The 14324-nt window shown below is 44.7% G+C and overlaps 1 protein-coding gene across 1 annotated transcript in view; it reads left to right on the forward strand.

Annotated features, from left to right (window-relative positions):
* The window catches only part of LOC132823026 (DENN domain-containing protein 3-like), a 148299-nt gene that overhangs the window by 109472 nt on the left and 24503 nt on the right, over window positions 1-14324 (forward strand). The window contains exon 15 of the mRNA XM_060836560.1: window positions 11743-12002. Within this exon, the coding sequence (XP_060692543.1) occupies window positions 11743-12002 (260 nt within the window). The remainder of the gene's footprint in view (window positions 1-11742; window positions 12003-14324) is intronic.

Below are 14324 nucleotides of genomic sequence, written 5' to 3' on the forward strand. Positions count from 1 at the left end.
GGTCCTGTGTTACCGGTCCAAGGAGACATGAATGTTCTCCCTCCTGCTCCTGGACAACACACTCAATGGGGTGAATGACCTCGTCACGTTCCAGAACAGAAACGTTAACTCTGATTTCTCTCCACAGATACTGCCAGACCTGCTGAGCTTTTCCAGCAACATCTGTTTTTGTTTCTGATTTACAGCATCTGCAGTTCTTTAGGTTTTTGCGTGAAGTTTGTTGTTTTCGGTGATGCTTCATGTGCAAATCTCTGTGCTGGTTCTCAAGTACAAGAGGGTTTATAATTATTTTTGGGGTGACAGAGGTAGTAAACATTGCCTATTAGCTTGGGAGGCTGAAAAGATGACAAGAATAGTGAATGATACCTCGGCAGCAAGACCTTTCACTCTTGCTGAGGAGGTAGGTCTGACATTTTTCTTTGGAAGAGTCTCTAAATGGGAATCTGCAGTAACATACATTTAGTGTTACATCAATAATAAGTCACTATGAGATAATTTACATTCAACGAAACTTGTGAATGAAAAATACTGAAGAATGAGACTGTAAACAGATATCAGGCAGTGGTGAAATCTCCAAACAGAAATGGGCAGATAGTCAGCGATCTGATTGCTTTGAGGAAAGGAGCAAGCTCTAAGAAAGCATTAGAATTTATGGGAAAAGGATGTTTTAATGTACACTTTAAAAAGAGGAACTATAATAAGTTGTCATTTAGGACAATATGATGTCATTTTGTTTTTTGTTTAGTTTGCTTTTTGTTATTACAGTATAAATGTATATATTAATTGAATTGAGTATTGCTGAAAAAAGTACACATTTTGTCAAAACTTATCATTTTGCACTCATTAGGACAATTGTACACATTGCCTGCTTATGAGAATCCAAAATTTATAGTGTATGAGAGGAAAACATTGATTGGCTAGTGAATGCTAGTGGACTCTGATTGGTGGAGGTCTTGGAGAATGCACCAATTAAAATTGACTAATTGTTAACTCAAATTTCTCAGGACAATCCCTAAATCAATCAGCTTGTTTCAAATTTAACAGGACCTACCAATTAACTCCCAGTTATTATTATGTGGGTGCACTCTGCATGACAACATTCCGCATGGTAGATGATTTAGCAAGGTTAGGTCACATGGAATACAGGGAGAACTAGTCATTTGGATATAGAACTGACTCAAAGGTAGAAGACAGAGGGTGGTGGTGGAGGGTTGTTTTTCAGACTGGAGACCTGTGACCAGTGGAGTGCCACAAGGATCGGTGCTGGGCCCTCTACTTTTCATCATTTATATAAATGATTTGGATGTGAGCATAAGAGGTACAGTTAGTAAGTTTGCAGATGACACCAAAATTGGAGTTGTAGTGGACAGCAAAGAAGGTTACTTCAGGTTACAACAGGATCTTGATCCGATGGGCCAATGGGCTGAGAAGTGGCAGATACAACTTAATTTAGATAAATGTGAGGTGTTGCATTTTGGAAAGGCAAATCAGAGTAGGACTTATACACTGAATGATAAGGTCCAGAGGAGATTTGCTGAACAAAGAGACGTTGGAGTGCAAGTTCATAGCTCCTTGAAAGTGGAGTCGCAGGTAGATAGGATAGTGAAGAAACTGTTTCGTATGCTTTCCTTTATTGGTCAGAGTATTGAGGACAGGAGTTGGGAGGTCATGTTGCAGCTGTACGAGACATTGGTTAGGCCACTAATGGAATACTGTGTGCAATTCTGGTCTCCTTCCTACCAGAAAGATGTGAAACTTGAAAGGGTTCAGAAAAGATTTACAAGGATGTTGCCAGGGTTGGAGGATTTGAGCTATAGGGTGAGGCTGAACAGGCTGGGGCTGTTTTCCCTGGAGCGTTGGAGGTGACCTCATAGAATCATGAGGGGTATGTATAGGATAGACAAAATCTTTTCCCTGGGGTCAGGGAGTCCAGAATTAGAGGGCATAGAAGAGGAGAAAGATTTAAAAGGGACCTAAGAGGCGACTTTTTCACACAGAGGGTGGTACGTGTATGGAATGAGCTGCCAGAGGAAGTGGTGGAGGCTGGTACAATTACAACATTTAAAAGGCATCTGGATGGGTATATGAATAGGAAGGGTTTGGAGGGATATGGGTCAAGTGCTGGTAAATGGGGCTAGATTAGGTTAGGTTATCTGGTTGGCATGGACGAGTTGGACCAAAGGGCCTGTTTCCATGCTGTACATCTCTATATCTCTCTGATTTTATAGCACCTTATGCTTATGCTCAAAACATCGACTCTCTTGCTGTTCAGATGCTGCCTGACCTGCTGTGCTTTTCCAAAACCACATCTTTTGACTTTGATCTCCAGCTTCTCCAGCACCTCACTTTCTCCTCTATAACACGTCTACCAATCAGACCACTAGCCAAATATTTGGTATTCTCCTCTCTCACTATGTAAATGCTGGCTTCCTGTTAAATTGGTATTCTTGCACATTGTCCAGATGAGTGCAGAATGAAAAGGATTGACAATCTTTTTCAGCAATTCTCAAGTTCTGTTCTTCCAAAGGAGCATTTATTTTAATCGGGAAATGAAGAGGAATTTGTTACCATCTGGTAGGCTGTGGTATCAAATGGAACTTGGGAGCAGGCAATATATAAAGGTTAATTAAGGTATGGTTTGGTCAGCATGGAATGTATTTATAAATATCTAACACCAATGTAGTGGGCGGCACGGTGGCAAAGTGGTTAGCATTGCTGCCTCACAGCGCCAGAGACCTGGGTTCAATTCCTGCCTCAGGTGACTGTCTGTGTGGAGTTTGCACATTCTCCCTGTGTCTGCGTGGGTTTCCTCCCACAGTCCAAAGATGTGCGGGTCAGGTGAATTGGCCATGCTAAATTGTCCGTAGTGTTAGGTAAGGGGTATATGTAGGGGTATGGGTGGGTTGCGCTTCGGCGGGTCGGTGTGGACTTGTTGGGCCAAAGGGCCTGTTTCCACACTGTAAGTAATGTAATCTAATTACCTGTTTGCCTTAGATAGTTTCACAGGTTTCCTGCTGGTGGGCTGACCTCACAAAACCTACATTACTGGAATTTAAAATTTGACATTTTAAAATCTCTAACAATAATTCACTGCATCCAGGAATGAAGTTGAACATTTTAAATTGTTCCTGTTCTGGACCAGTGTGATTGGTTGGCATTACATCAACAATTACCACTTTGTTAAAAGGAATATCCTACCATCCATAACCCACCCTACATTGTGGAAGCAGGCTATTCTGCCCATCCATCTCCCGACTAATAAAAGCCAATGCACCATACACCTTCTTAACAACCCTCTCAACTTGTGTGACAACTTGGAGGGATCTATGGACATGGACTCCAAGATCCTTCTGTTCTTCCACACTGCCAAGAATCCTGTCTTTAACCCTATATTCTGCATTCAAATTCGACCTTCCAAAGTGAATGACTTCATACTGTTCCAGGTTGAACTCCATCTGCTACTTATCAGCCCAGCTCTGTATCCTGAGTGTGGTGCTGGAAAAACTCAGCAGGTCAGACAGCATCGGAGGACTAGCAGAATCGACATTTCGGGCATAAGCCCTTCATCAGGCTGCCTGGCCTGCTATGCTTTACCAGCACCACACTCTCGACTCTAACCTTCAGCACAGGAACAGGCCCTTCAGCCCGAGTGTTATGCTGAACAAGACGCCAAATTAAACAAATCCCTTCTTCCTGCCCTTGGTCCATATCCCTCCATCCCTTGCATATCCATGTGCTCATCTAAAAGTCCCTTAAATGCCCTTATAGTACATGCCTCCACCACCCCCTCTAGCAGCATGTTCCACACTCCTACCACTCTCTGTGTAAAAAAAATTTGCCCCTCACATCTCCTTTGAACTTTCCCCCTCTCACCTTAAATCCATGCCTCCTAGTTTTAGACATTTCAACTCTGGGAAAAAGATTCTAACCACCAACCCTATCCATGCATCCCATAATTTTACACACTTTGATCAAGTCTTCCCTCAGCCTCTGTTGCTTGAGAGAAAACAACTTGAGTTTTTCCAGCCTCATACCCTCTAATCCAGGCAGCATCCTGATAAACCTCTTCTGCACCTTGTCCAAAGCCTCCCCATCCTTCCTGTAATGTGGTGACCAAAATTGAACACAATATTCCAAGTGTGGCCTAACCAAAGTCTTATGAAGCTGCACCATGACATCCTGACTCTTGTACTCAATTCCCCGACCAATAAAGACAGCATGCCGTACACCTTCTTTCCCACCCTATCTCCTTGTGGGGCCACTTTCAGGGAGCTATGGGCTTGAACCTCAAGATCCCTCTGTACATCAATGCTGTTCAGGGTCCTGCCATTAACTGTATACTTTTCCTTAATGTTTGATCTCCCAAAGTGCAGCACCTCACACTTACCCTAATTAAACTTCATTTGTCATTTCTCTGCCCATAACTTGTAGCTGATCCATATCCCGCTGTATGCTTTAACAAATTGTCTAGACAATCCACAACTCCACCGATCTTTGTATCATCTGCAAACTTACTAACCCACCCATCTACATTTTCATCCAAGTCATTTATATATATCACAAACAGCAGAGGTCCCAGTACAGGTCTCTACAGAACACCACTAGTCATGGACCTCCAGCTTGAAAAATACCCTTTTCACCTTTACCCTCTGCCATCTATGGGCAAGCCAATTCTGAATCCATGTGGCCAAGTCACCGTAGACCCTATGAATCTTAAATCTTTTGGATGAACCTACCATGAGAGAACTTGTCAAAAGCCTGACTAATATCCATGTAGACAACATCCACTACTCAATCCTCATTGATCAACTTTGGCACCTCCTCGAAAAATTCAATTAAGTTAGTAAGACATGACCTGCCCTGCACAAGGCCGTGCTGACTGTCCCTAATTAGGCCATACTTTTCCAAATATCTATTAAGCCTATCCATAAGAATTCTCTCAGATAGCTTCTTAGTCACCGATATGAGACTCACTGGTCTATAGCGTCCTGGATTTTCTCTATTTCCCTTCCTGAACAGAGGAACAACATTAACTACTCGCCAGCCCTCTGGGACCTCTTCCACAGATAATGAGGATACAAAGGTCTTAGTCAAGGCCCCAGCAATCTCCTCTCTTGCCTCTCTCAATAATCTGGGGGTAGATACCATCAAGAAACCTTCAAGAGATCCAACACCATTTCTTTCTTGATCAAACTCCACACAGAATGCCCTCCAAGGGTGGAATCAAACCCAGGTCCATGGCACTGTAAGCCACCCATGCTCCAATCATGTCCACCACTCTTCGCTTCCAACCCTGCACGAATGTCCTTCCATCCTTCTAATTGTACTCCCTCAATCATACCCTGTGGTCTAATTCAACCAGCACTCCCCTGTAATCCTGTGTGCTTCTCATCCTATTGCGACCACCCCATCGCTATAATGTGTTGTAATTCTAACACCACTCCCCTTTTAATACTGTATGCTGCAAATTCTATCTGGAGAGACGTCTGATAATATTTTTTGCAGACTGTCTACTGTACACCCTCCATTGACCCAACCTGTTATTTCATCAAATAACCCCATCAAGACAGGGAAACATAATTTACTTTCATCAAATCTTACTACTATGACTCTCTTGAGTAATTAGTGTGCAAATCCGTCAAAGTAACAGAGAAATTGGTTTGTCCAAAGCAAAGGAGCAAGCTATGTAAATCTACCAGCAACTTCTGAAGATTACATCTCCTAAATGTAAGGATTTATTAATGGTGTGAGTGAGTGAGTGTTCTTAATGTGCCCTTACTTATTCAGTCAGAGTGTAGGCATGGAGGGAGTGAGCCTTTGACTCAGTGGGAGCCTTTCTGTCTGGGAGTCAGAGGATGGAGGGTTCAGGCCTAGCTCTAGATAGTTCCTGGGGAAAAACAAGTCTGGAAAGTCAGGTTGCAGTTAGTTCCAGAGCACTAGGGGAACTGGCCCCCTCTGAATATTTACCTGGTATTACAGAACTGGAATATCGTTCGAGATTTTCTGTTATTTTTGTTGAATTTTTGTTGTCTTAAATTGTCTGGACAAGATTGCAAGTCAAGGCAGTAGATTTGTTCATTCCAATTAGCAGCCTGTTCTCACGCAGGATAAATTGGTGTTTCCTCCGAGTTTTGGCATTCTTGTAATTCTGTCCTGATGAGTGTGAAATGAAATTTGACAGAGGTCCCTCTTTTGGTCTCAAAGATAAAAACAATGACTGCAGATGCTGGAAACCAGATTCTGGATTAGTGGTGCTGGAAGAGCACAGCAGTTCAGGCAGTATCCAAGGAGCTAATGAAGGGCTTTTGCCCAAAATGTCGATTTCGCTGCTCCTTGGATGCTGCCTGAACTGCTGTGCTCTTCCAGCACCACTAATCCAGAACCCTCTTTTGATTCAGTCAGATGCCTGGAAGAGGAAACCAACCACAGTATCAGGCTAATTTTTGTCAAACTCTGAAATTAAGACAGAGTGCTGTGGATGCTGGTGATCTGAAACAAAAACAGAATGGAGCAAAAACTCAACAGGTGCAGCAAGATCTGAGAGAGAAACAGATTTAACACTTTCAATCCAATAAACTTGAAACATAAATTCTCTAAAACATTTATCTCTCCACAGATGAGTTTCTCTTGCACTTTCTGATCTTTCTTTAGTTTAAGTCTATTAGGTTTTCGATTGTACTGTACATCATTATAACCCAAGGTTAGAGTGGTGCTGGAAAAGCGCGGCAGGTCAGGCAGTATCTGAGGAGCAGGAAAATCGACATTTCAGGCAAAAGCCCTTCATCAGGGCTCCATTCCTGATGAAGACCTTTTATCCAAAACATCGATTTCTCTGCTCCTCAGATGCTGCCTGACCTGCTGTGCTTTTCCAGCACCACTCTAATCTTGATCCTAATCTCCAGCATCAGCTGTACCACTTCTGCCAAGAATTATAACCCCCTCAGTGGTTTCTGCTTACACAGCTGAAATTGAGCAGGGGTCTCAAAGTGACCATTGAATCAGGAAAAATGTTTCCTCAATTGAACCAGAGATTCCAAAAATAAAAATAGTGTTCATACCAGACTTGGATCTTTAACTCTGTTTCTCTATTCACAGATACTGCCAGACCTGCTGAGTTTCTCCAGCACTCTAGGTTTTTATTTTAGGTTTCCAGCATCCGCAGGACTTTGTTCTGAGTTTAGTGAGAGGTTCCTGCAGAGTGTGGCAGCTCGAAATGTTGTCTCCACATTCAGTGGGGGACGTGGGAGTCTAGGGACGGATGGGAATCTCTGCTGATCCCCCTCCTCCCTCCTCACACACGGCAGGTGGGGGTTTTGTGAGCTGGGTCAACAGTCCCTTCCGAGTGAGAGAAGCAGTCACCAGCTGGTGTGTAAGTTTGGAACCTGGTCCGGGAGCAGTGCGATATCACAGGCAGATTAGCAGATGTTACAGTTTCTCATTTTCCTGGCACTGATCCGAAACCTATTCTCTTTAATTTGTGCAGGGCCGCCAAAAAAGGAAAATTCCAAGAAGAGAAAGACTAAAAGAAAATAAAATCTCAGCAAGCTCCTTAAAAACAAAACCCAGCCGACCCTTTTGTGGCTCAGTTATTTGCAGTTGTGCTTAGTTTCTTGAAAGCAGTTTTTGTTCGCCGGTTAAAATCTATGTGCTCTGATCCACACCGGCTGTGTACCCCTGAGTGTTAACAAGGTCAGCTCAGAGCCCACTGGCTGCTCCTGGGAGTACAACCCAAATAAACCAAAGGCCTGAATTAGGCTGGCAGCTATCTCCGTGTATCTATTAAGGAGACATTGAGACCACACCCCAGGCCTACATGGAGGAAAACCTGGTTTCAAATGAAGGAAAATGCTTGAAATATACTCACCCCGAGTATGTAAGGAGGAAGGGATTAATTTGCATCTGTCTTCCCTCATCCTTCCCCTGCCTTCCCCATGATATGCAATCATTCTCATTCTAGAAATATATATGATGCAGAGGAGCCGGTGTTGGACTGGGATGGACAAAGTTAAAAATCACACAACACCAAGTTATACTCCAACTGGCCTATTTGGCATTACAAACTTTCAGAGCGCTGCTCCTTCATCAGGTAGTTAGTGGAGTAGGATCATAGGACACAGAATTTATAGAGAAAGATGACAATGTCTTACATTGATACGATATATTGAACAAAACTAGATTGCTGTTAAGTTTATCATCTTTTAGAATGGGCTGCAGGTTTTAGGTTTGTTCAATATATTGCACCAGTGTATGACACTAGGATATTTTATTATAAATTCTGTGTCCTATGATCCTACCCCACTAGCTACCTGACAAAGGAGCAGTGCCCCGAAAGCTAGTGCTTCCAAATCAACATGATGGACTATAACCTGATGCGTGATTTTTAACTTTGAAATACATAGTCAGACACTGGCTTTGCAATAAGTCCAAAAAGGTACCTGGTGTGTGTGTTAAAGATCCTTCAAGGTTTTCCAAAGAAGGAAAGAGAGTGTCTGCAATGATCCCAATTCTGAATTCATACCACCACTGGTGGATCATTGGCTGTCTTTGGGATCCTGCTGTGCCCCAGTTTAGCCGCGGTGTTCACTGGTGACAGTCACTTTACCTGAGAGTACCACATCTGTCATTGCTTGTCACCACACCTCAGTCTGTTTTTCTCATCCGTTCCTGAGCCAAGGGCATCATTCATTGTTCATTCCTCAGTTCCCCTCGGGTGGGGGGAAATGAGAGGCAACCCTGTGAGACTGGGCACAGAGCCCTCTGTCCAGACTGGGTAAGGGTGGAAGTATCAGTTACCTAAAGGACAGCTGCTTCACTGACCCCCAGTTCTAGCACAAAATCACTGGTTTCACAAAACCGTCATCACACCGAGAGTTGTGGGCCCCAGGTCTGGACGCTGGTCTTTGGGAAGGAATTGGGCAGGGCTGCAGAAAAGTCTCACAGCACTGATGACAGAATGAGGAACTTTAGTCATGAAGGTAGACTGGGGAAGTCACATAGGAAGTGTTTAGGATTTGGAATGCACTGCCTGAGAGTATGGTGGACGCAGATTCAACCATAACATTTCAATGGGCATTGGATCATTATTAGAAGAGGTAAGATGTGAAGAGTTACTGAGTAGTGGGCAAAGCGATAGTACAGAGAGCCAGCACAGACAAGCTGGAGTTACTGGGGAGTGGGCCAAGCAATGAGCCAGCACAGACAACTGATGATTCTACCTTGCAACCTGAGATCTGAGCCTGTGACTCATTGGGTTGAGGATTCTGCATCATCACCATTCAGTTTCGTTTCCATCCAGTTGATTCCTGCTCCAATCAATAGCCATCATACTGAAAAACTCCTTCCCGACTGGGCCCTCTGACTCAAAGTTTGGGAGAAGATTTGTAGCTCGGGTGCTCGTTGTTGTGGTTCTGTTCGCCGAGCTGGGAATTTGTGTTGCAGACGTTTCGTCCCCTGTCTAGGTGACATCCTCAGTGTTTGGGAGCCTCCTGTGAAGCGCTTCTGTGATCTTTCCTCCGGCTTTGTTGTGGTTTGAATCTGCCGCTTCCACGACCAACTATCCTTAGTAGCCACACATGCAGATGACAAGAAACATGAATTCGATTGGGACAACGCTACTATTATAGGACAAGCCAAACAGAGAACAGCCAGGGAATTCCTAGAGGCATAGCACTCATCCACAGATTCAATCAACAAACACATCGACCTGGACCCAATATACCGGCCACTGCAGCGGACAGCTGGAACTGACAACCCAAAGCAGCAGGTACAAATCACTATAAATGCCGGAGGAAACACCACAGAAGCGCTTCACAGGAGGCTCCCAAGCATTGAGGATGTCACCTAGACAGGGGACGAAACGTTTGCAACACAGACTCCCAGCTCGGCGAATAGAACCACAACAGGCCCTCTGACTGTCTCTGTGCACCAACTTCCTCCTGGCAGGGGGCTGCAATTCCTGCAATCTGTTGGATGTGGCAGTGATTCCTGGGGGAAGTCACAGCAGTGGAGTTGGGAATATCCCAGGCTGCCCGGGATAGCTGTTGGCCACTCAGCTGTGTACCCAGTTGGCTGCCTTGGACAATTGGACATCTTATCCTGACTCAAAGGCCAGTCTCCACAGGCTCACTCAGGCACAGCCCCTCACATCAAGGTGAGGCAGCAGTGTACAGTGAGTGTGGTACCAACTGACCCCAAACTGCTAGAAAATGGCTCTGTTCAATCTGAAAGCGTTCACTAAGCAGTGTTGAACCAGGCTTGTCCAATTAGTGACTTTGTCTCTTCCCAAAGAGTGGGTCTTGTTGGAGCAATGTGGAGATTATAATATGAACGGTACTTATAAACATGCATCTCCATGGATGAGAGGGTGTTAATCATAATATAGATCTAACAGAAATGTTTACTGTATTTTTCATAGTGCTATTGTAGATATAACTTACCCACTCACCCACACACCAACCCCCAACCCCCACACAACCAGGTGAGTAAGGGATAAAGAGAAGGACAAGGGAAAGAGAATTAAGAAGCCGTTGGAAAGAAAGGATTGTTAACATTGCCGAGTGATCCTATATAAACCAGCTGTGGGTACAGCTTGCTATGGGAACCCTATCCATGCTCAGGACACACAGCTGCAAAACTCCAACCAGCCTGTTGGTTCATCCAGGGATAACAACTCAGGACAAGGGCCCAAAGTGAGATGCATTTGCTGCAGGTTTGGCAATTGAATTAGTGGCCTTCAGAAGGACATCTCTTCTGCCACCTCCCCCCCCCACTCCATGTTAGAAGAGTGAACAAAAAAGATCAGTGAGAGACAGTGGAGGAACAGTCTTACAGAACACACTAGAAGATCATGAACAGGTACAAAAGATAATCCCAATGACCAATTCAATGTCAGCCTTTATCTCAAGGGAGCTGGAATACAAAGGTGAGGAAATGATACTTCAGTTACAGAGAGCTTTAATCAAACTCTCTCAGGTGATACTGGGCAAGGAGATCCTAAACTGGCCTTGGGCGGGAAAGACATGCATGAGGCCACACCTCACAGAGTTCAGTTATGAGGATGGATTACAAAGACTAAAGTTGTAATCCAATGAGACAAGGAAATTAGGGCATGATTAATTATGGTGATCAAGATGATTAAAGGTTTTAACTGGCTGGATAGAGAGTTCACAAACATGGAACCTAGATATTAGAGGGGATCTCTTCGGGAATGAAAGCGACAAGCAGTCCTTCATACAGTGAGTGGTGACCATTCTCTCCTGTGCAAATATCTTGGCCAATTGAAAATTTCAAAAGTGAGATGGATAGACTTTTGTTGGTTGCAAAACATTTCCCTCCCTCTCGTTACAGCAGGTTCCATTACTCACTGACTGGTATTGGCTCCCAGTCAAGCAATTCTTGTCCCTCCCCCCTCCCTGTTTCTTGTTCTCCTCCAGTTTCCCGTACCATTGAGAAGTCTGGGCTCCTCTGGTCTGGGCCTCTTCAGCATCTCCAGTTTTAACCACTCCATCATTGATGCCCTTGCCTTCAGCTGCCTAATCCAGTTTGGACAAACACCTCACCATGATACTCAAAGTCACGTTTCTATTGGAAGCCCGTTGAAGTTTGCAGCGAAGTGCAAGTTGTTGTTGTAAGGATATGGTGTGAAGGCAGGTCAATCAGGATCCATTCCAAGGGGCTGAATGGCCTCTCACGTCCCTGATGGTAATTTGAAACACATTTTCTTTGTCGATTGTTCCCTTTCAGGACAGCAGAAGCTGATTGAGCCAAAGATGTTCGACGAGCTGTACTCCCGTTGGAATGAGATTAAGTCGGAGATGGACAACATCACGCTACCACCTGAGGTCATGCAGAACCTTCTGGAAAATGAGCGAATCTCGAAGGTGTCGAACCCGGTGAAGACCAGCTATGGTCTGGGCCGCGTGGTGCTGAGTCAGAAACGCCTGTTCCTGTTGATGGAGGCACACCCATACTGCAAGGAGATTGCTCTTTTCCGAGACATCGAGGTACAGTGTGAGAGTGATGGAAAAATGAATGCTGTTCAGAATTTTACAGAGTCTCCTCTGGCCATGTTTCATCTCCTTATCAACATATCCCTCCACACTCAGACTTTGAGTGTATTGATACTGTTCACCTTGCCCATTCTCTATGAGAGCAGGTCCCACGTTCCCACCACTCTCGGGGTAATCAGCTTTCTGCTGAATTCCCTTATTGGAGTTACCTGTGGTTATCGTTTATTTAGACCTCCCAGTCCTGGTCTCAGTCCTTACAAGGAAACATCTTCCCTCCGTTAAAGAGAGATGGTGGAGCAGGTGTAATGTCTCGTCGAGAAGACCAGGCCAATGTCCTGGGGGCCATGGGTTCAACTCTCAGCACAGCAGCTGAAGGAATTTCAATTCTATTAATAAATATGGAATGGAAAGTTAGCGCCAGTGAGGGGGACCAGGGAGCTATCCTGAACAAAATTTACACTCAAACTACAGAAGAGAAATGCTACCTCTGAGGACCGACAGCTTTGTCCAAGAAGTAGGTTTCAAAGGAGAAGAGTAAGGTTGTGGGAGTGAGTCCCAAGCTCTTACTGTTGATATGTTTGTCCCTGGCGGAAAGATTCAAATCAGGAACTTCAGGAATGGAGGCTATCTCTGCGGGTGGGGTGGTGCGGTGGTTAGCACTGCTGCCTCACAGCGCCAGGGACCCAGGTTTGATTACACCCTTGTTTGACTCTGTGTGTGCGTGTGTGCGTGTGCGTGTGCGTGTGTATGATTTCTTCCCACAGTCCAACGATGTGCAGGTTAGGGTACATTGGCCATGATAAATTGCCCAGAATGTGCAGGCTAGGTGGGTTAGACATAGGAAATATGTTGTAACAGAGTTAAGGCAGGGGTTAGGGTGAGTCAGTGTGGACTCAAAGGGCTGAATGGCCTGCCTCCCTACTGGAGGGATTCTATTCTGGATTAGTGGTGCTGGAAGAACACGGCAGTTCAGGCAGCATCTGAGGAGCAATAAAATCAACGTTTTGGGCAAAAGCCCTTCATTAGGAATACAAGCAGAGAGCCTGAAGGGTCTCTCCACCCTTTCAGTTCAGGATGCTGCCTGAACTGCTGTGCTCTTCCAGCACCGCGAATTCAAAATCTGGTTTCCAGCATCTGCAGTCATTGTTTTTACCCTGTAGGGATTCTATGATAAGTTCAAAAGAGAAGAGAGTGTAGGCCCTGCAGGAATTTGAACAGAAGGATGGGAGACATTTCATTGTTTGTCTAGGAGCCTAAATAGATGAATGATTCCCTTTTTTGGCATGTGAGGCATGACCTGCCCTTTTTTGTGAAGGGCAGGTCATGCCTCACAAACCTTATTGAGTTCTTTGAGAAGGTGACCAAGGAAGTGGATGAGGGTAAAGCAGTAGATGTTGTGTATATGGATTTTAGTAAGGCGTTCGATAAGGTTCCCCATGGTAGGCTAATGCTAAAACTTCGGAGGTATGGCATTGAGGATACATTAGAGGTTTGGATTAGGAATTGGCTGGCTGGAAGGAGACAGAGGGTAGTAGTTGATGGATTATGTTCATCTTGGAGCGCAGTTACTAGCGGTGTACCACAAGGATCTGTTTTGGGACCATTGCTTTTTGTTATCTTTATAAATGATCTAGAGGAAGGACTTGAAAGCTGGGTAAGCAAGTTTGCGGATGACACAAAAGTCGGTGGAGTTGTGGATAGTGAGGAAGGAAGTGGTAGGTTACAGCGGGATATAGATAAGTTGCAGAGCTGGGCGGAAATGTGGCAAATGGAATTCAATGTAGCTAAGTGCGAAGTCGTTCACTTTGGTAGGAATAACAAGATGATGGATTACTGGGCTAATGGTAGGCTACTTGGTAGTGTGGATGAGCAGAGGGATCTTGGTGTCCATGTACACAGATCTCTGAAAGTTGCCACCCAGGTAAATAGTGCTGTGAGGAAGGCATATGGTGTACTGGGCTTTATTGGCAGAGGAATTGAGTTCCGGAGTCCTGAGGTCATGTTGCAGTTGTATAAGACTCTGGTGCGGCCTCATCTGGAGTATTGTGTGCAGTTTTGGTCGCCATACTATAGGAAGGATGTGGAAGCTTTAGAACGAGTGCAGAGGAGGTTTACCAGGATGTTGCCTGGAATGGTAGGAAAATCTTATGAGGAAAGGCTGAGGCACTTGGGGCTGTTCTCATTGGAGAAGAGAAGGTTTAGGGGAGATCTGATAGAAGTGTATAAGATGATTAGGGGTTTAGATAGGGTAGATACTAAGAACCTTTTACCGCTAATGGAGTCAGGTGTTACTAGGGGACATAGCTTTAAATTAAG

This window comes from Hemiscyllium ocellatum, chromosome 15 (assembly GCF_020745735.1).
Source record: "Hemiscyllium ocellatum isolate sHemOce1 chromosome 15, sHemOce1.pat.X.cur, whole genome shotgun sequence".
In the NCBI taxonomy this organism is placed as follows: Eukaryota; Metazoa; Chordata; class Chondrichthyes; order Orectolobiformes; family Hemiscylliidae; genus Hemiscyllium; species Hemiscyllium ocellatum.